Source organism: Bos indicus x Bos taurus, chromosome 20, assembly GCF_003369695.1.
Source record: "Bos indicus x Bos taurus breed Angus x Brahman F1 hybrid chromosome 20, Bos_hybrid_MaternalHap_v2.0, whole genome shotgun sequence".
NCBI classification, from domain to species: domain Eukaryota; kingdom Metazoa; phylum Chordata; class Mammalia; order Artiodactyla; family Bovidae; genus Bos; species Bos indicus x Bos taurus.
In genome coordinates this window covers 2,659,431-2,681,660 of record NC_040095.1, presented here as the reverse complement: position 1 = coordinate 2,681,660, position 22,230 = coordinate 2,659,431, and the positions used below count along the sequence as shown (strand labels likewise).

The 22,230-nt window shown below is 35.6% G+C and overlaps 1 protein-coding gene across 6 annotated transcripts in view; it reads right to left on the bottom strand.

Annotated features, from left to right (window-relative positions):
- Positions 1 to 22,230, bottom strand: part of RANBP17 (RAN binding protein 17) — a 375,933-nt gene that overhangs the window by 342,138 nt on the left and 11,565 nt on the right. For 5 of the 6 annotated variants that reach the window (XR_003507255.1, XM_027520587.1, XM_027520586.1 and 2 more), the window contains exons 2-5: positions 19,413 to 19,559; positions 15,816 to 15,906; positions 7,039 to 7,205; positions 2,438 to 2,503 (exon numbers count right to left, since the gene is read on the bottom strand). Coding sequence is in view for 5 of the 6 variants with exons in the window: in XM_027520587.1 (XP_027376388.1) it covers positions 2,438 to 2,503; positions 7,039 to 7,205; positions 15,816 to 15,906; positions 19,413 to 19,559 (471 nt within the window). In the remaining variant the exon portion in view is untranslated. Of the gene's footprint in view, positions 1 to 2,437; positions 2,504 to 7,038; positions 7,206 to 15,815; positions 15,907 to 19,412; positions 19,560 to 22,230 lie in introns of those variants that run through there. The other variant, XM_027520585.1, reaches the window with a different exon arrangement.

Genomic DNA, 22,230 nt, shown 5'->3' with positions numbered 1-22,230 from the left:
GAGGGCCCCACAAAACACCTTTTATCTAAGACCAATGTTTCAAAACCAGGAGATGTAGCTGATATATCTACTACATAGAAACAAACACAGACAGAATGAGAAGATGAGGGATTACCTTCCAAATGAAAGAATCAGACAAAACCCCAGAAAAGGAACTAAACAAAATGGAGATAAGCACTTAGCAGATAAAGAGTTCAAAGTAACAGTCAAAAAGATGCTCACCAAAATTAGGAGACAAATGGATGAACTCAGTGAGAGCTTCAACAAAGAAACAGAAAATATAAAAAAACAACCAATCAGAACTGAAGAATACCATATCTGAAATGAAAAATACACTAGAGTGAATCAACAGCAGATTAGAGGAAGCAAAAGAATGGATGAGCAATCTGGAAGTCAGAGTAGTGGAAACAACCCAAGTGGAAGAGTTAAAAGAAAAAAGAATTTTTTAAAAAATGAAATAGTTTAAGGGACCTCTAAGACAACCACAACTATATTAACATTTGCATTATTATAGGGGCCCCAGATGGAGAAGACAGAAAGAAAAGAGCACATAACACACTTGAAGCCATAATTGCTAAAAACTTCCCTACCTTCAGTACCAAAAAACAATCTGAATAAAAAATAGGCTGAGTACATGAAAAGATATTTTTCCAAGGAAGACATACAGATGGCCAACAGACATATGAGAAGATGTTCAACATCACTAATCTTCAGGGAAATGCAAGTCAAAACCACAATGAGATATCACCTCACATTTCTCAGAATGGCTATTATTACATAGACAACAGATAACAAGTGTTGGCAAGGATGTGAAAAAAGGGGAACCCTTGTCTTATTGGTGGGAATGTTAACTAACACGGCCACTATGGAAAACAATACGGAGGGTCCTCAAAAAATTAAAAATAGAACTACCATATGATCCAGCAATTCCACTTCTGGGTATTTATCCAAAGAAAACATGAGTTACAATAGCCAAGATATGGAAGTGTTTATTAATAGATCAATGAATAAATAGTATGTGGCATATATACATCACAATGGAATATTACCCAGCCATTTAAAAAGAATGAAATCATGTTGTATGCAGTAACATGGGTAGACCTAGAGGGTATTATGCTAAGTGAAATAAGTCAGACAGAGAAAGACAAATATTCTATGATTCCACTTACATGGGGAATTTAGAAAACAAAGCAGAAAGACTCATAGACACAGAGAACAAAGTGGTGGTTGCCAGAGATGGGGTATGGGAGTTGGATAAATAGGTAAAGAGGATTAAGAGGTACAAACTTCGAGTAATTAAATAAGTCTCAGGGATATAATGTACAGCATGAGGAATAGTCAATAATATTTTAATAGCTTTGTATGGCAACAGATGCTTACCAGACTTAAGTGGTGATCAGCAATTCATATATATATATATATATATATATATACACACACACATACATCAAATCACTGTATTTTACACCTGAAACTAACATAATGTATGCCAGCTGTACTTCTTAAATATAAACACTTATATAAATTCTTAAATATAAACACTACATTTCCCTCTATTATAACATTATTCCATATAAAACTCATCTCCTCCTTTTGTTCTGTTTGGAACCATGTTAAATACAAAAGCAAACAAAAACAGGTGAGGATGTGCTCAACTGCTGAGCTCATAAAGGCACTGGTGGGGGAAGTGTAGCTTCTGCAAATTCTGCTTTTACAGGGTGAAAACTGAAGCTAGTAAGTGAGTGCCAAGTAGCCTGTTTTTTGATGAGTCCTGCTGTGTATCCTGGAGAAGGCAATGGCACCCCACTCCAGTACTCTTGCCTGGAAAATCCCATGGATGGAGGAGCCTGGTGGGCTGCAGTCCACGGGGTCACAAAGAGTCAGACACGACTGAGCGACTTCACTTTCACTTTTCACTTTCGTGCATTGGAGAAGGAAAAGGCAACCCACTCCAGTGTTCTTGCCTGGAAAATCCCAAAGACGGGGAGCGTGGTGGGCTGCTGTCTATGGGGTTGCACAGAGTCGGACACGACTGAAGTGATTTAGCAGCAGCAGCAGCAGCTGTGTATCCATTATTGAGAAATCAATTCACCAAACTGCTTGTCTTTTATTTGTAAGGGAATAAAGGCTTGTTTCACTTTTGCATACAATTTATTTGTATGATTAATATATTACTATATACATGGAATATAAAAGAACAATTATCCAACTGCCATAGAGGACCATGTCTAATTTCCTGTTCTTTGTAGTACTTTACTTGTTGTTATTATTTTCAGTAACAATAAAAGTGTTCCAACACTTAATTATCCCAACAAGAAAATACACCCCCCCAAAAAAAAGACTTGCTTATTCAGAGTTTTATACAATACAAAGTTTTACATCAAAGAAACAGCATTACTTAGCAAACTTCATGTCACCATTAGATGGAAAGGCTTACCAGGTTCATTTCCTGAGTCAATTCTGAAAGGATTATAACTCCTATTATGCAGTGTTCCATAGCACCCTTTGGAAAAAAAAAAACAAGTTTAGCCTAAATGGAGACACATGATTGGTTCTTAATGCATAAACCAGTTAATATTTACAAGTAATTAAATTATGAAACATCACATTTTCTTATTTATTAAAATATATAGAAAAATCAATATGAGGTCCACAGATAAAAATAATTTCATGTTCATTCTTTGAAGGATACATGTAGATATATAGTTGAGTGGGAAAAAACTTAGAATTGCATACATTCTATAAAATATCTTCAGCATGCGTGACTTACAATAAACTAAACCTCAAAATATTAATACAAGAGTTTCATTTTCCTAAGACTACAAATAAGGAACAAAAAACCATTTTTAGCTCTATAAATTTGCTTGAAGGTTACTGAGATAGATGCATTCAATAAATAATTAATAAATAGCTTAGAAATTAATTTAAATCCCTTGACCTAATATCAGGTAAGGTCACTTAGGCCCTTTTAATTTTATTTAATAGTGTACATGTATTCATTTACATACGGATCTATAATGAAGGCATGTGAACTGTCCAATGCACTCGGTAAATAAATACATGACTTTCAATATAGTATGATGTTTTAATATAATCAGTTTCCAATTTAATTTCAATAACTTCCTTCAAATCAAAATTCAGATTTTATATGGATATTACTAACAAATTACCCAACTGCAAAATCATACTGGAGTATGAGAATAACAATGTAACATCCAATTACTGTGTAATAATTTTAAAAAGCAATACAGATCCTTTTCAAGTCTTAATTTTATAGCTGGTCATTCCTTCTATTACAGAATTTCACTAACACTGGGTAGGTATAATTAAATTCAAATTATCTCAGAATAAGAAAATAAAGGAAACATCTTTAATTTTTGCATTAATTCTTTATGGCCCTTTAGGACAATCTTAACTCTATGAACTCGACTACAGATCTCACTACAGAAGCATCCATCTCCTTTGTAAACCAGGCCACTGCTCCTTAAAGTGTCATTCCCAACAGTTGGTTACAACTGTTGGCCCATGAATCTACCGGTAGTCTGCAAACTAGATTCTGATCTGAGAATGGTTTGATACTGGTTCATGACAAAAGAATTTGCACCAGAATATAAAACAGATAGTCACTAAGTACACTGTGTAGTTCAGCTGGCACTTTTTTCATAGCAAGTCTCTCTCAATGAGGTAAGGATCATGTTGATTTACTGACATATTTATTCTGACATAAACTCCTTATCTCACTGTGGACCAGCAATCTGAATAGCACTGTCCTAGACGACAGTATTATCTCCTGGATACACACGTAGAACGGAGGGACGGAAATGTTAAAAGTATGGCAGCAAGAAGGTTACAACAGAGAAAAAAGACGTACAAAATTTCAGGCCATTAAAAATTTCACAAACCTAAAATAATTTTTAGTACAAAATTCAAAGAAGCTGTTAATACCCAAAGGAACCATGGGGTATCATTTTGGAGTATCAAAACATTAAGTCAATTGTCTTTCTCATGACTCCAGGTTAAGTGAGGTCATAATACCCAGAAAGCAAGTGTTTTTTTGGTGATACTATAATAAACTTTGAAGATAAAACATTTTCTGTTTCTTCTGGCCTTCCAAAACTGATAAAAGCACACTAAAGCCCAATGCAATAAGCTCAACTTACCAGCCACTGAAAAGGGAGCTTAAAAATTGCTAGCCAACAAGAATGATTTAATTTCATTCAGTTCATTCTTTATTTTAAAAGAAATGTAAAGTCTATTCTTGTTTACACTAATGACTGCTGAAGAACTGTGTACAATCTTAGTAAATGACAAGAGAGGGGTGCTACTGCATTAGTCAAAATTATATGTACAACTATGAAGTGAGAAACACATGTGTTACTGAATAAACTATTCCTCTGTCCTAGAGCAGATCTCCTCAGGGCTAAAAATACACTTACTCCACTGATGTTTTAGATAATCAAATATTTGTTAACCAGGACTTCAACAACATGAATAAAAGAGAAGCAGTACAGTCTAGAGTTTGATATTCTGGGGTTTCTAGTATTACAATGTACGATGGAATTACACCTTACATAGTGACTAAATTTGACAGTTACTGTATAAGCAATAACATCTCGGAAAGTCCAAATTGCCTCTAATTGCCAATAAGCCAACACCAAACATCTCTCAATCCAAACTGCCAGTTTTTCCTTGAGATTTATAACAGACCACTTCTTCAGTAACACCAGCTAAAGTACTTTTCTTGCGATCAGGGATAAAATTTACATGAAAAAGTGTGTGTGTGCTAGGTTACCTCAGCCATGTCTGACTCTTTGCAACCTTATGGACTGTACCCCATCAGGCACCTCTGTCCATGGGATTCTCCAGGCCAGAATAATGGAGTGGGTCGCCATGTCCTTCTCCAGGCAATTTTACTGACCCAGGGATCAAACCCATGTCTCTTATGTCTCCTGAATTGGCAGGCAGGATCTTTATCACTAGTGCCACCTAGGAAACCCACATATTTAAAAGTATGTTATCTTTAAATCACAACAAACACTGGGAAATTCTTAAAGAGATGGGAATACCAGACCACCTGACCTGCCTCTTAAGAAACCTGTATGCACGTCAGGAAGCAACAGTTAGAAATGGACATGGAATAACAGACTGGTTCCAAATCAGGAAAGGAGTATGTCAAGGCTGTATATTGTCACCCTGCTTATTTAAGTTACATTCAGAGCACATCATGAGAAATGCTGGGCTGGATGAAGCACAAGCTGGAATTAAGACTGCTGGGAGAAATCCCAATAACGTCAGATATGCAGATGACACCACCCTTATGGCAGAAAGCAAAGAAGAACTAAAGAGCCTCTTGATGAAAGTGAAAGAGGACAGTGAAAGAGTTGGCTTAAAACTCAACTTTCAGAAAATGAAGATCATGGCATGTGGTCCCATCACTTCATGGCAAATAGATGGGGAAACAGTGGAAACAGTGTCAGATTTTATTTTTTGGGGCTCCAAAAATCACTGCAGATGGTGACTGCAGCCATGAAATTAAAAGACGCTTACTCCTTGGAAGAAAAGTTATGACCAACCTAGACAGCACATTAAAAAGCAGAGACATTACTTTGCCAACAAAAAGGCTATGGTTTTTCCAGTATGTATGGATGTGAGAGTTGGACTATAAAGCAAGCTGAGTGCTGAAGAATTGATGCTTTTGAACTATGGTGTTGGAGAAGACTCTTGAGAGTTTCTTGGACTGCAAGGAGATCCAACCAGTCAATCCTAAAGGAAATCAGTCCTGAATATACATTGGAAGGACTGATGTTGAAGCTGAAACTCCATACTTTGGCCACCTGATGCAAAGAACTGACTCATTGGAAAAGGCCCTGATGCTAGGAAAGATTGAAGGCGAGAGGAGAAGGGGACAACAGAGGATGATATGGTTGGATGGCATCACTGACTCAAAGGACATGAGTTTGAGTAAACTCTGAGATTGATGATGGACAGGGAGGCCTGGCATGCTGCAGTCCACGTGGTCGCAGAGTCGGACACGACTGAGCAACTAAACTGAACAAACTATCTTTAAGTATCTGAATCATACCAAACAGGGCATGATGGTCATCCTAAGAGGCACAGAGGAACACAAAAGAGCAGATTTAAGTTCCCCATATCAAACTCTGGAACATACTGTGTGGAATGGCAAATGGAATCACTGGAACAATTTAAATTAGTGTTCCCTAGCTTTTATTTGGGCTTCCCTGATAGCTCAGCTGGTAAAGAATCCAACTGCAATGCAGGAAACCCTGGTTCAATTCCTGGGTTGGGAAGATCCCCTGCAGAAGGGATAGGCTACACACTCCAGTATTCTTGCCTGGAGAATCCCCATGGACAGAGGAGCCTAGTGGGCTACAGTCCACGGGGTCACAAAGAATCAGACACGACTGAGCCACTAAGCACAACACAGCACGGCTTTTCTTTCCTTTTTTTTTCCAGCCCAAATACCTGAACTTGTGTATGTTATAATTTCAGTCATTTAGGTTAAAAACATTCTTGAGAAACTAGTATGACTCAACATGGTATAAGATAAAAAAATTTTTAATGTGTCTTAAGTTAGAAAACCTGCTGAAGTACTATCACCATGCTTTACAAGGTCACTATGCAACCCTATACAAATTACCTAACTTTTCTAAGCCTCAGTTTCTCATTTATAAAATGTAATTCCCTTCAAAGAGATGTAATAAGCATTAAGTTAGATAAAATACATGAAAATATACACGTGTGCATATATGCAATACACAGACTCACACAGTTAGAAATGACAACATGTATTTTTGAAACTACAAAACATAATTTGCATTCTTCAGGTTTGGAAGTTAATACAACATGATCCTCTTTTCCTGGCAATAAAAAATACAGGCTCCAGAGGATAAATAATAAATCATAATTAATATCGTTCTAGTAGCCACAAAACAAACTATACAGCTTTAAGAAAAGCAGTTTTTCAAACAAACAAACAAAAATTACTTTTGTTCTTATAATGTAATAAGGCCTTCTTACCTGAAGAAACGTCTTCACATCAGCAATAATTTCTCTGAAGACAAATCGGTCTTTCTGAACTTCAAACCACCCTGATTTAGTGATTTTAGCTATGACTTGAATTAAAGCTTGTATAACAAACGGAGCCAGCTTGGGTTGTGATGCCACATAATTAAGAATGTAGTTTCCTGTAAAAATAAAAAAATATTCTTTCATCATTTGGACTTTTCAGTAACATATTATGAATCATCTAAAAACAGGCAGTGATGACCCATTCTTTGACAAAAAGTTAATTCCTTTCTCCAAGATATGTACTTGCTCACATAGTCAGTTTTCCTATAAGGCTTATCTGTATAAAGCAAATTTGTTCCAATTCAACTGATATATTAGGAGACAGTATGAGTATAATGCAGATGTCATTTTTGTTTTTGCATAATTTCATTTAGAAAAAAAAAAAACACTAGATGAATATAGAAGACTGCAACCAAGTCAAATAAACCAAGCCATACTCAAAATGCATGTATCTACTAGCTTTCTCAGTTCATCTCGTGTGTTACCAAATTCACTCATCCCTCTTGGTTTCATAATTTTCCATCCTATATCAGATCACCTTCCTTCTACCACTTTGTAATAACTCACAAATTGCAACCCTTTGTAAGCCCACTTCGACAAACTTCAGTCTTCTTCAAGATAAAACCCCATCTTTATTCTACTATTTAGTATTTCTTAGTCATTTAACATGTGTAAACTCTACTATGCCTTTTGACTTCTATCCTTTTTTATGTGTCACTGACAAAATGTTCCAATTTTATTTCTATAACCCCATTTCTCTTAATAAGCTCAGTGGTTTTTACTACATGACACTGCACGGCAGTCACTTTTAGGAATACGTATGTCATGTTATAGCAAGACTGACCACACACTATCTGGCTGTTTAAGTGACAGAAAAAGTACATATAAAACAATGCAATAAAATAAGTATGTAAGTTATAGAATGTATGAACAGAATAATAAAGCCTAGAATAAAGTTTATACACCAAAATAATTAACAGTGGGTAGCAAATTCCAGCTACGATGGAGGAGTAACTTAGGCAAAAATAGGCCATAAAGTCTAACAGAAAAACAGAAGAAAAAAATGTTATAAAAGGAAAAGATTCCACTTCTTCTTTGGCCTCAAAGGCCAGCATACAATTTGGGAAAAGAGTGAAGAAAAAGTAAATACTTCACTATTTAACTAAAAATAGCTTTAATGGAAACAACTCCAAAATTTGAGAACACTTTCAACAGCTGTTCTTGACAATTATGATGAGAATTGTGACATAAGAAAAAAAATTTCTCACAACTGGCACATTTCAACCTTAATTTTTATTAACATTAAAATCACACACTTACACAAATTAGATTAAAAGACAGATTTTCCTAGCATTAAACTGTTTCTCCTATGGATTAAAACAATATGGTTCTTTTAAACTTCATTACATATAATTTTTTATTTCCACGACAAAACTTGAGAAAATGATACAGCCATCTGAATATAAAAGAAAATCGACTTATTTACTTCTATTAGTTTTATTTTTAATATCCTGAAAAATTTTAACCTGGAAGGGACATAAGGAAACCATATGTTAGTAGCAGTAACCACTGGCAAGGTAATTTCAAAAATAATAAAACCAAATGGGAGACAAACCAAGTTTCACATTTAAGGTAGGTATCAACAAGCACCACTCCCAAACACCTTGAGAAAAGATACCAGCTAATACGTTTACTATCCAAGGCAAAAAAAAAAAAATTTAATAGACTCTATTTCTGTTATGTTAGTTGAATGTTTCACATATTCTCATGTTATGCTTATTATTGGAAAAGTCTGTTTGATTTTAAGTAAAAATAAAAGATACGTTTTTCATTATCACCAAGAACTATAGTGAATAACTAACTGAATGAACTTTTTGGCCAACCCAATACATGATTTATAATAGTATTCCAGTTTAATAAGCAAGTGCCAATGATAACAATCAAGCAAAACAACAGCAATCTCATCAGCAGCAGCCGAAGATAATAAGGAAAAGTCATACCAAGAAGAAAATGAAATGTTCAGAAATACACATGGGAGAATGAAACAAACAGCTGGAAAAATTCCCAGACAAAAGTTAATAGAAAGTTGGAAAGCTATGCACTAGAGGCTCTTTGCATGTCAAATGCCCATATGATAATAACAACAACACTTAGCATTTATGAAACAAGTTAAAATTAAAAGAGCTGAAAAAAGCTTTATGTAGCTCTCACAACAACGTGAAGATATTGCTATTATTATTCTGTTTCTTAGCAAAAAATATGAAAGTCAAAGAGGTGAAACAACTTGTCATAGAGGCCAGGTTGTTCTGGTTTGAGTTTCTGTTTGTTGTTTTCAAATACCAGCCAAATCATATAGACATGTACACCCATGGCTGATTCACGTCAATGTATGGCAAAACCACCACAAAACTGTAAAGTAATTAGACTCCAATTAAAATAAACAAATAAATTAAAAAAAAACTCTACTAAGTCCAAACTTGTAGTCACACTTTATGATCATTCAGCTGATACTTTCAGTATTACACATTATAGAAATTTAATATGAAATATTTTTGACTGATTAATTGAAGTCAAGTAAAAAATATGCCACAAAGTCTATTAAAAAACACGCAAAAAGATTATAAAAGAAAGGGGAAAGACTCAATCTCTTGATACTTTGGACTTTGAGATTCAGAATCTCTTTGGACTTTGGTCCAAAAGGCTAGCATGTTATTTCAGGGAAAAGGTGAAGAGAATATAAATACCTCAATATTAACTCCAAATGCTTTAAGAGAACAATTCCAGATACTGTGAACACAAACATTTGAGCTCAAGAGCTAGCTTAAGAAGTATTTTGAGAGAGAATACACACAGAAAGAAACTATGAAGAGAGGATCAAGGTAAGATTTAGGAGGTGAAGAGGTGGGAAAACTGCAACCTTCACACACTGCTGGTAAAAACACGAAATGGTACAGGCACTTTGAACCACAGTAGTGCAGGTTCTTTAAAAGCTAAGAATAAACCTACCTACGACCCAGCGATTGCACTCCCAGGTATCTATTCAAGAGAAATGAAAACATGTCCACACACAAAACGTGTGTCAATGTTCATGGTAGCATTACTCATTGTGGTCAAAAAAGCAAAAACTACCCAAATGTCCATCAAATGGCGAAACGATAACAGGACATCACATATCTATACAAGGGAGTATTATTCTATAACTAAAAATGAAATATCAACACATACTACAACATGGATGAACCTCAAAAACATTTTGTTAAGTGAAAGAAGTCAGATGTAAAAAAACTACACATGGTAAGATTTACATGAAATATCCACAAAAGGTGAACGTTATACAGGCAGAAAACATCTTAGAGGTTGGTGGTATGGGAGCAGGACTAACTGTCAATGAGTATGGGCATTTTGGGGGTATGATGGAAATGTTTACACAAATCTGTAAATTTACCAAAAATAAAAAATTGTACACTTAAATCAACTTTATGATATGTAAATTATACTTCAATAAAGCTGTTTGAAGGGAAGTTAGCAAGGAAGAAAAGAGAGAGGTAGGGATTGAATAAAGGAGGGAGAAAGAGAAGGAGAACTGATTGATTTATATAGGTAATTAAACTAAGCTACATTTTTATTTAAGGATTGACCTGGTGGCTCAGATGGTAAAGGACATGTCTGCCAGGCAGGTTCTATCCCCAGGGTGGGAAGATCCCCTGGAGAAGGGAATAGTTACCCACTCCAGTATTATTGCCTGGAGAAACCCACTGACAGAGAAGTCTATGGGGTCGCAAAGAGTCAGACACGAATGAGCAACTAACATTTTTGGGGGAGGCTTTCCTGGTGGTTTAGATGGTAAAGAATCTGCCTGCAGTGCAGGAAACTTGGGTTCAATCCCTGGGTCAGGAAGATCCCCTGAGGAAGCGATCACAAAGAGTCAGACATGACTGAGGGACTAACAGTTTTATTTGAAAAGAAGATTAAAAGGATAACATTCCAGGCTAGAGAAAACTAAGAAAACGCACCAAGGCAGAAATACCATGGTTCTGGAAAAATACCTCTGGTACACCTAACAGGCTAATACCAACGAAGACACAAGACTATGAGGATGATCCACCAGTGTGAAGCTCAAGAAACGACTTTGTGGCCAAGCTGAGAAGAAACGGTATTTTAATTGATGAGCAATAGTAAGATATTGTAAATTATACTGATAAAGGCAGAAAATAGTGTCCTGAACACAGAGAACAGGCAATAGAGTTAAACAATGGAAGTCTGGGACCATATCATGAAAGACTGAAAAATTTGGAGCTGATGTAAGAAAGGCAATGTGACTTTGAGGCAACCTTCACATTTTCCATTTTAACTGACATGCCAATTATTCTACTACACATGTCAGACCGGTCATAACATTTCAATCTACTTGAGGGAGCAGGAGTAGTTAAGTCAAACCAAGAAACTCATAAAGGAAACACATCATTTGTTGCTTGAAACTGTGTTACAGGTTTCTACTTTTCTCTTTTTTCCAAATTTCTTTTGAGTACACTCATTCTTAATAAGTACACTTTTAAGTATCCACTTAAAAAATATAAGTGAAAGAAACAATTTGAATAGGCCCATATCTATTAAATTGAGTCAATAATTAATAACCTTCCAAAACAGAAAACACCAGGCCTGGATGGGTTCACTGATGAATTCTACCAAATATTTAAGAAAGAAATTCTACTAATTCTCTACAATCTCTTCCAGGACAAAAAGAAGCAGAGGGAATTCCTTCTAACTCATTCTATAAGGCCAACATTACCTTAATACCAAAAGTAGACAAAAACAAGACAAGAAAACTTATAGTTGAGCAAAATATCTCTTATCAATATAGAAACAAAAATCCTCAACAAATTACTGGCAAAGCAATTCAACAATGCATAAAAAGAGTTTTATAATAACAACCAAGTGGCATGTATCCTAGGTATGCAAGCATTGTTCAACATCTGAAAATCAATTAATGTAATCCATCATATCAATGGGCTAAAGAAGAAATAGCACATGATCATAATAGATATAAAATAAGATTTAAAAAAAATCCAACAGACATTCATGACAAAAAAAAAAACTTTCAGCAAACAGGAGGAACAGAGGGGGAACTTTCTCAACTTCATAAAGAACATTTATAGAAAAAAAACACAGCTAATGAATAAAATGAAAGAACTAAATAAATGAAGAAATATCCCATGTTCATGAATAGGAAGACTCAATGCTGTCAAGATGTCAGTTCTTCCCAAACTGATCTATAGATTCAATTGCAATTCCAATAAAAATCCAAGCAATTTGGATATTGACAAATTGATTCTAATGTTTATATAAGAGGCAAAAGACCCAGAAGAGCCAACACAATACTAAAGGAGAAAAACAAATGGAGGTCTGACACTACCTAACTTTAAGACTTATTTTTATAAAGCTACAGTAATCAAGACTGTGTGGTACTTGTGAAAGAACAAATAGATCAATAGAGCAGAAGAGAGAGCCCAGAAATAGACCCACATACATTCAACTGATCTTTGACAAAGGAGCAAAGGTGATAAAATGGAGTAAAGAGAGTCTTTTCAACAAATGGTAGCAGAAATGGACCTCCACATGCGAAAAAAAAAAAAAATCTAAACACAAAACCTTCACTTTTCACAAAAATTAATTAAAAATGGATCACAACTCTAAACATAAAATGCAAAACTATACAAACTCCTAGAAGATAAAAGGAATAAAATATAGGTGACCTTAGGTTTAGTGATGACATTTTACAAATAACATTAAAAAATAATTGATAATGTGGACTTCATTAAAATTAAAAGCTTCTGACCAAAGGAATGAGAAGACAACCCACAAACTGGGGGGAAATCTTTGCAAAAGACCTGATAAAGGACTATTTACAAGAAAGAAAAACACCAATACAGTATACTAACGCATATACATGGAATTTAGAAAGATGGTAACAATAACCCTCTGTACGAGACAGCAAAGGAGACACTGATGTATAGATCAGTCTTATGGACTCTGTGGGAGAGGGAGAGGGTGGGGAGATTTGGGAGAATGGCATTGAAACATGTATAATATCATGTATCAAACGAGTCACCAGTCCAGGTTCGATGCACGATACTGGATGTTTGGGGCTGGTGCACTGGGACAACCCAGAGGGAGGGTATGGGGAGGGAGGAGGGAGGAGGGTTCAGGATGGGGAACACAGGTATACCTGTGGCGGATTCATTTTGATATTTGGCAAAACTAATACAATTATGTAAAGTTTAAAAATAAAATAAAAAACAAAAAACAAACAAAAAAAATAAATAAATAAAATTAAATTAAAAAAAATACACAAGGAACTCTTAAAACTCAACAATAAGAAAGCAACCTGACTTAAAAATAGGCAAAAGATTTAGACACCTCATCAAAGAAAATATACAGATGACAAATAAGCATATGAAAAGACATTCAACATGACATTTTATTAGCAAGCCATATAAGAATGGTCAAAATCCACAACACTGAAAACGCCGAATGTAGCAAGTATGTGGGAGCATGGAATTCTCACCACTAATAAGAATGTAAAACTGGTACAGCCCCTTTGGAAGGCAGTTTGGTGATTTCTTATAAATCTAAACATACTCTTATCATACATACAATCCAGCACTCTTCTTAGTATTTACCCAAATGAGGTGAGAACTTATATATACACAAAAACCTGCTTTATAGCAGTTTTATTCATAATTGCCAAAACTTGGAAGAAATCAAGGTGTACTTCAACAGGTGAACTGATAAACTGTGGTAGGTGAGCAGATAATCCATGGTGCATTCAGACAATGACATGTCAGTCAGTATTAAAAAGAAATGATCTACTAAGCCATGAGAAAACATGGAGAACCTTAAATGCATATTAATAAGTAAAAGATGCCAATCTGAAAAGGTTACACACATAATTTCAACTATATGACATTCTAAAAAGGCAAAACTACGGAAAGAATAAAATCAGTGGTTGCCAGGAGTTAGAAGGAAGGGAGAGATGAATAGTTGGAACACAGGCGTTTTAGGGTAGTAAAATACTATATATAATACAGTAATGGAGGCTATGTGTCATTTACATATTTATCCAACCCCACAGACGATACAACACCAACAATGAACTCTAATGTAAACTACGGAATTTGGGTGATAATGATGTATCAATGTAGGTTATAGCAGCTGTAACGAAGGTACCCACTCTGGTGCAGGATGCTAATAATGGTGGATGCTAATACTGAGGGAGGCTATACAGGTACAGGACCAAAGAGGTATACAGGAATTCTTTGTACTTTTTGTTCAATTTTTCTGTGAAGCTAACAGTGCTCCAAAAGAAAGTCTACCTAAAATATGTTTGTGTATGTGTAAAAAGTTAAACAAAATCACGTTATGACAGGTTTATAACATTTGACTTATTTTTTAAATTGCAGATTTCTCTTTTGCTTTCTTAAACACACAACTCCATGAGAGAATGGATAAATTCTCTAGACAGTCTTCAGCCCATAGGTTTTTGGGTAGATGTTCTTTATCAAGTTGAAGAAGTTCCCCTCTGTTCTTAGGTACTTAAAGAGAAATATCAAACATATAAGACAAATGATGAATCATCGTGGGATTTGATCATTCAAAAACTGAGCTTAAAAGAACCATCATACATAATACTATAATTTTTCTGTTACACAAACATGAACTATGTGAACCTTGAGGCTAGAGAGTAGAATGAGTCAACAGTCTACTTCCAATATGAAAAAGATAACCAAAAAAAAAAACCCCATACCTCAACTATTAGAGCTTTGTCCACACAAAAAACAAACACACACTTAAAATCTTTTTAATATCTTACCTTTGAAAAACATATTGGTATATCATAGAATCAATTTTCCAACTACACTAAGTTTCAAGCACTGTTCTCCCTAAACACATTATTTCCCTAGTAAGAAGGAAACGTCTTTCAATTTTATATGCATCCCACATGATTTTGATACAGTATTCTGAGAATAGAGAGTAGGCTTTTCCCATCATCTAGTTGTATATGAAGTTAAGACAATCGCTAAGAGCATGGACTCCACACAAACTGTGTAAGTTTGAATCAGCTCTATTTCTTCTAGCTGTGTGATCTTGGGTACATTATAGAGCCTATCAAATGAAATTTCCTCATTTATAAAATGAGGATAACAATAGTGCACATCTCAGAAGTTTGGTAAATAAAACGAGATAGTGCAAATCTTAGTATATGGTACAGACGATTGATCCCCATCCTTTGTCACCAGGGACCAGTTTCATGGAAGACAATTTTTCCACGGTGTGCTGGTGGTGAGAGGGATGGTTCAGGCAGTAATCCAAGTGGGGAGCAGCAGGTGAAGCTTTGCTTGCCTGTCTGCCATTCACCTCCTGCTGTGTGACTGGGTTCCTAACAGGTTGAGAATCAGTGTGGATCTGCAATCCAGGGCTTTGGGGCCCCTGGCACAGACAATAAAATGCTACTTCTTATTATTTATTATCAAACTAAACAGATGCTTTTTTGATGACACATTTTTGTATTACACATCATCATTCATCACCACATGTGTAAAGGAGACTTGACTACTCATCTTTAAAAATGACAGAATAACTTGCAAGTCTGTTAACAGTTGAGTATATTTAAAAGAAGTTATTTTTAAAGTGCAATATGATTTTAAAAAGCATAATAAACCACTTACTGATATCTATTCTCTGTTCAACTGGCAAAGGACTGACTCGGCTAACAAGTTTTGAAAGACAAGTTGCTGCAAGGAGTTGAGCATAGGATGTCTGTAAAGAAATATATTTTATTTATTATTATCATATACTATGATAGGAACTTTTCCTAAGCATATTGGTTATTTTTATGGTTTTCCAAATTGGCAGATCTACAAAAGATAAAATATAACACAGACATACATACACACACGAACAAAAAATCCCTCATAAGGGTAGCTGAGGAAGCCTTTGCAAACAGCAAGCAGTTTAGAGGGGAAAAAAAAAGATAATGAGCAAGTTCAAACAAAATACACTTATCATGTCTACACAGTACTGCATAATCTGGCCTCTGATTATCTCTTCAAATTCATCTGGTTCTTCTCTTCACTATCCTCTGTCCAGAACAACCCTCTTACAGTTCCTTTCAACGTCTTTCCTATCCTGACCTCTCCCCTCCTTCAGATCCATATTGGCTGTATTCACTCTGGCCACCAATTGCGTGCACTCAAGCTTTCAAAAGCCTGTTCAGTTATTCACTATACCCGCAGCAATCTCTTGTAAAGACAGTCCTTTCTTTTTTATTCTCTAGACCAGAGGTCAGCAAACTAAGCCCTGTGGATCAAATCCTGTCTGTTCTTGCAAGGCCCATGAGCTATGAATGGTTTTTACTATTTTAAACAGTTGGCAAAAAATAAAAATAATAATATTCATACTATTTTGTGACATATGAAAATTACATGACATCTAAATTTCAATCCATAAACAAAATTCAATAGAACATAGCCACACTCACTCATGTACATATTGTCTATGTCTGCTTTCAGACTATGACAGCAGAGTCAAATATGCGGGAGTGTATGTGCCATATAAAACAGTATATGGCACTCGTTGCCTTCTACCGCTGCTCAATGCACTATAAACTTCTATGATGTACTTACTAACTCTCACAAAATATAAAGTACCATGAGTATCAGCACGACATGACATGTACCTTTTATTATTACCAGCACATATCTGTCATGTCAAAACAAGAAAAGATAGGAGTAGACTTCAAATGTCTAACTTTGAAGGCACAGCGAAATGTGGATTATTTTGTTATTGAATTAGAGAGCAAAGCAATGTGCTTTTTATGCAATGGGACTATAGCTGTCCTAAAAGAATACAATATATGCTGACAATATCAGACTGGGTACTCCTGCCAATATTCCTAACTCACAGGGAATCAAGTCAGAAAAAGGAGAAAATTTTAAACAGAATATATATAACACTGAAATTTCTCCACAAAAAAATAAAGACTACAACCAAAGTTAGGTTTTGAAATGGCTTGTTAGCCAAGTAAGAAAAGCCACTTACCGTCAAAGAGTTAATTAAATCACCATTATTTTCAGTAGCCAAAGTTACATATGCAGAAAAAATGAATTTCAGACTACTTGCCTTTCAATGAGAATAAGGCCCGGACAGTTGAAAACAACAGAGCAACATCAAAATTCAATTTCAAACCAGGTGAAAGATTTGGAGGCTCTCCTTAGCTCTTTATGAGTTAACAGATGTTATCAACATGTGCAGCTCATACTGTTACCAATATGATCTGCTTATTCCAGAACCCAATGCTAAGTTTGAAGGGACTAAAGAATTAACCTTCATGAAGACTCTGCATGAAACTACTGGGCAGAATATTTTCAAAGAAGCTGAGAAAATACTAATTTGTACAACCTAAAGTGGTTGCTAAAATGTGTCACAACCAGTGGTAAAAATATATGGAACAGAAAAGGCTTAGTTGGACAAATTTACAAAGCTTGTAAAAACGTAAGCGTCTAGAGTCTGGTTATTCATCTTATTGTCATCGGCAGATATTTTGTAGTAAAGACTTAGCAGCAGCAGCAGTAAAGATTTGAATCTATCATGTGTTAATGAATCAATGGTAGTAACAGCGGATTTAACTCACTTTCATGAATTCATCTTCAGTTCTGACAATTTCTATCGGAAACAGAAGCTTAAAATTCTGACTTGCCCTACATACAGTAGTTGAGTAGCCTGGCAGTGGTGAAGTCTTACTGCAATTTTTTGTTTTTGGCTCAGGACTAAGACTGAAAATTTTCTGAATGAGAAGAACCATCTTAATTCACTACTGTTAAACATTAAATGGCTTTTGCAATTAGTTTTCGCTGCAAACTTGATAAAAGTCTCTTAATGAATTCAACCTAACATTACAAAATTGTATAAAAGGCAAATAGTGCTTAGTACTAATATGAAACTTAAAATGCAAGAGTCATTCTAATAACAACTAACACTGATTAAATCACAAATAATATCAAGCTGTTTTATATACTTTCCACACTGTCAAATGTTAAAACAAGTAGCCAAATCTCTATTCCTGAGTATATTTTCTGAGTTCAAACTATGTTTGAAACAGCACATTTTTCAGGCCTTGATATAAGTGCAAAGCAAATTTCAAAATCCATTTAACTGAGCAATTCAGGCACCTTCACCTAACCTTCAACTGCAAGTGATTAACTTAGAATATAATCACATCCTAAAAGGCAAATATCAAGAGAAATTTTAATGCAGTTTTATACATGCCATCTAAGTGATGAATATGCTTAATTAAAATCATATGCTCATAAAGTGATATCAATACTTGGCAGTATCTATCTGTGTGAAAAGACATTTTTAAAGATGAAATTTGTAAAATCTCTTTACAAATAAGTATTAACATATGAACATTTAAAATCAATGCTAATGACAGGAAATATCAACTCTGAACATCAATTAAGCAAAATGTTATGGCTAAAAGAATAATTCAATTCTTTTCATCAGTAGACTTACACTACAAAAAACTGTACTCAATTATAATTATTTTAAATTTCATCAATAAAACTTCATGGAAATTTTTTTCTCTCTTCTGATAGGCATATTTACAAAACATCCTTGATTTTTCATCTTGGTCCACAAAGACTAAAATATTTACAATCTGGCCCTTTACAGAAAAAGTCTGCTTTTTTCCAACCTCTGCTCTACAACCTCTTACTATAGTGCTTATCATATCACTCCACAGCTCTTTATTTAAATATCTATGCCTTCTCAGATAAACTATGAGTTACTTTAATGCATGTGGATAAAGCAAGTAGGTAGTACAATGCCTGCTTTTACAATTAAATATTTGCTAAATGATGCTGAATGAATGGATATGAAACTGCATAATACAGGAAGACAAGAAGTAATCAGCATTCCTCTGAATCATTCTTTCACATTTCAGAGTTAATTACAATCTGCTTCTTCCACCTAGACTTTTTTTAATTCCAACTTTTTAAAATACAACTTTTACCACTGATAGAAGACTTAAAAGGGGACCAAGAGGAATCAAGCAAGTATTTCGATTCATGCTATTTCTACCTCCTGGGATCTTTCTTAAATATTCTTTCTAGGCATTCCAATTCTTTGACAGTCAAATAAACCATAGTAAAAAGACATGTAGTAATACCTATCAGTTAACCGACACTGCTAACCTACATGCATTGATTAACACTGACATATACCTACCGATCTTTCATTGTTAATTGCTATTATCAAATACTTACTGTTCCTTGTTCTAATAAAAGTTGACACTTGCTGAGACATTCTGGGCTGTCAATAAGTTCCAGGAGTGCTTTCTCAGCCTCTATTCTTTGTGTAAGATCAGTCCCTATGTAGAGATGAGTACACAACGCTTCCAATTCAGCCAAACTCTTGAGAAGAAAAAAAATTAGCATTTTACTTAAGTGGGAAAAAAATAAGACAAATATGTTAATCACAGGAAATAAGAGATGCAAATATCATGCATGTACTCATCAAGTCAATAAATGCTTACTGAGTTACTTCTACTTACTAGGGGTTACAGTGTTGAAAAAAAGGCAAATCTCCTAGCTCTAAATTATTTAAATTTAAATTGATTGTTCTGTGATGGAAAAGAAGTACAGAGGGGGACTTGCCTAATTCAAGGAGTTTAAGAAGGCATGCTTAAAGTGGTAATATCTACAGTGACCAGAAAGGACCAGTCATATGAAACAGAAAACAGTCCAGAAAAAGAAAACAGCATTTCCTGGGGTCCAGAAGAGAGAGTAATCATCTCAAGGCACTAAAAGATCAGTATGACTGGTAAATGGACAGCAAGGAGGAGATGCCAAATGAAGGTAAAGAGATGGTTGAGGGGAACTACCAGGTACAAGCTGCAGACATTATGTCAATTTACATTATTTTTCAGACTGTAACAATTTCAATGGCTCCATCTATATAAAAAAGATATAAATACACACTGGTGTGGGTCTTCTAAACTAATGACTCATTGAGCTGCAGGTGAACCCTGGCATGATTCTCAGGAACTATGACTTAACCCCATGTTACTTATAGCCAGCTATCATGTTGCAGATTCTATGTTACAGATACAAGGAATAATTCATTGTGCTTAGCATCAGAAAGAACACAAATAACAAATATTGGCAAAAATGTGGAGAAAAGGGAGGCCTCATACACTGTTGGTGGTAAAGTAGTGTAGCCACTTTGGTAACAGTAGGGAGGTTCCTCAAAAAACTAAAATAGAACCATATGACCCAGCAAAAACCAGGATACATATCCAAAAAACCTATAAACACTAATTTGAAAAGCTACATGAACCGCAACGTTCACAGCATGATTTACAACTGCCAAGATATGGAATAAACTTAAGTGTTCACGAACAGAAGAATGAATCAGGAAGATGTGGTACACACACAAACACATGCATCAGTTCAGCCACTCTGTTATGTCCGACTCCTTGCAACCCCATGGACTGCAGCGCTCCAGGCTTCCCTGTCCATCACCAAATCCTGGAGCTTGCTCAAACTCATGTCCATTGAGTTGGTGATGCCATGTAACCATCTTATTCTCTGTTGTCCTGTTCTCCTCCCGCCTTCAATCTTTCCCAGTGTCAGGGTCTTTTCCAATGAGTCAGTTCTTTGCATCAGGTGGCCAAAGTATTGGAGTTTCAGCTTCAACATCAGTCCTTCCAATGAATATTCAGGATTGATTTCCTTTAGGATCGACTGGTTGGATCTCCTTGAAGTTCAACTCTCAAGTCTTCTCCAACACCACAGTTCAAAAGGCATCAATTCTTCAGCACTCAGCTTTCTTTATAGTCCAACTCTTACTTCCATACATGACTACTGGAAGAGCCATAGCTTCGACTAGACGGACCTTGGTTGGCAAAGTAATGTCTCTGTTTTTTAATGTGCTGTCTAGGTTGATCATAACTTTCCTTCCAAGGAGTAAGCGTCTTTTAATTTCATGGCTGAAGTTACCATCTGCAGTGATTTTTGGAGCCCCCCAAAATAAACACTGTCACTGTTTCCACTGTTTCCCCATCTATTTGCCATAAAGTGATGAGACCAGAAGCCATGATCTTAGTTTTCTGAATGCTGAGTTTTAAGTCAGATTTCTCATTCTCCTTTTTCACCTTCATCAAGAGGCTCTTTAGTTCTTCGCTTTCTGCCATAAGGGTGGTATCATCTGCATATCTGAGGTTATTGATACTTGTCCCGGAAAATTGATTCCAGCTTGTGCTTCATCCAGCCCAGCATTTTGCATGATGCGCTCTGCATAGAAGTTAAATAAGCAGGGTGACAACATACAGCCTTGACATATCCTTTGCTGATTTGGAACCAGTCTGTTGTTCCATGTCCAGTTCTGTTGCTTCTTGACCTGCATATAGATTTCTTAGGAGGCAGGTCAGGTGCTCTGGTATTCCCATCTCTTTAAGAATTTTCCAGTTTGTTGTGATCCACAGAGTCAAAGGCGTTGGCATAGTCAATAAAGCAGAAGTAGATGTTTTTTTGGAACTCTTGCTTTTTTGATGATCCAAAGTATGTTGGCAATTTGATCTCTGGTTCCTCTGCCTTTTCTAAATCCAGTTTGAAGATCTGGAAGTTTACGGTTCACATACTGTTGAAGCCTGGCTTGGAGAATTTTGAGCATTGCTTTGCTAGCGTGTGAGATGAGTGCAATCATGCGGTAGTTTGAGCATTCTTTGGCATTGCCTTTCTTTGAGATTGGAATGAAAACTGACCTTTTCCAGTCCTGGCCACTGCTGAGTTTTCCAAATTTGCTGGCATATTGAGTGCAGCGTTTTCACAGCATCATCTTTTAGGATTTGAAATAGCTCAGCTGGAATTCCATCACCTACACTAGTTTTGGTCATAGTGATGCTTCCTAAGGCCCACTTGACTTTGCATTCCAAAATGTCTGGCTCCTGGTGAGTGAATATACCATTGTGATTATCTGGGTCATAAAGATCTTTTTTGTACAGTTCTTCTGTGTATTCTTGCCACCTCTTTAATATCTTCTGCTTCTGTTAGGTCCATACCGTTTTGGTCCTTTATTGTGTGT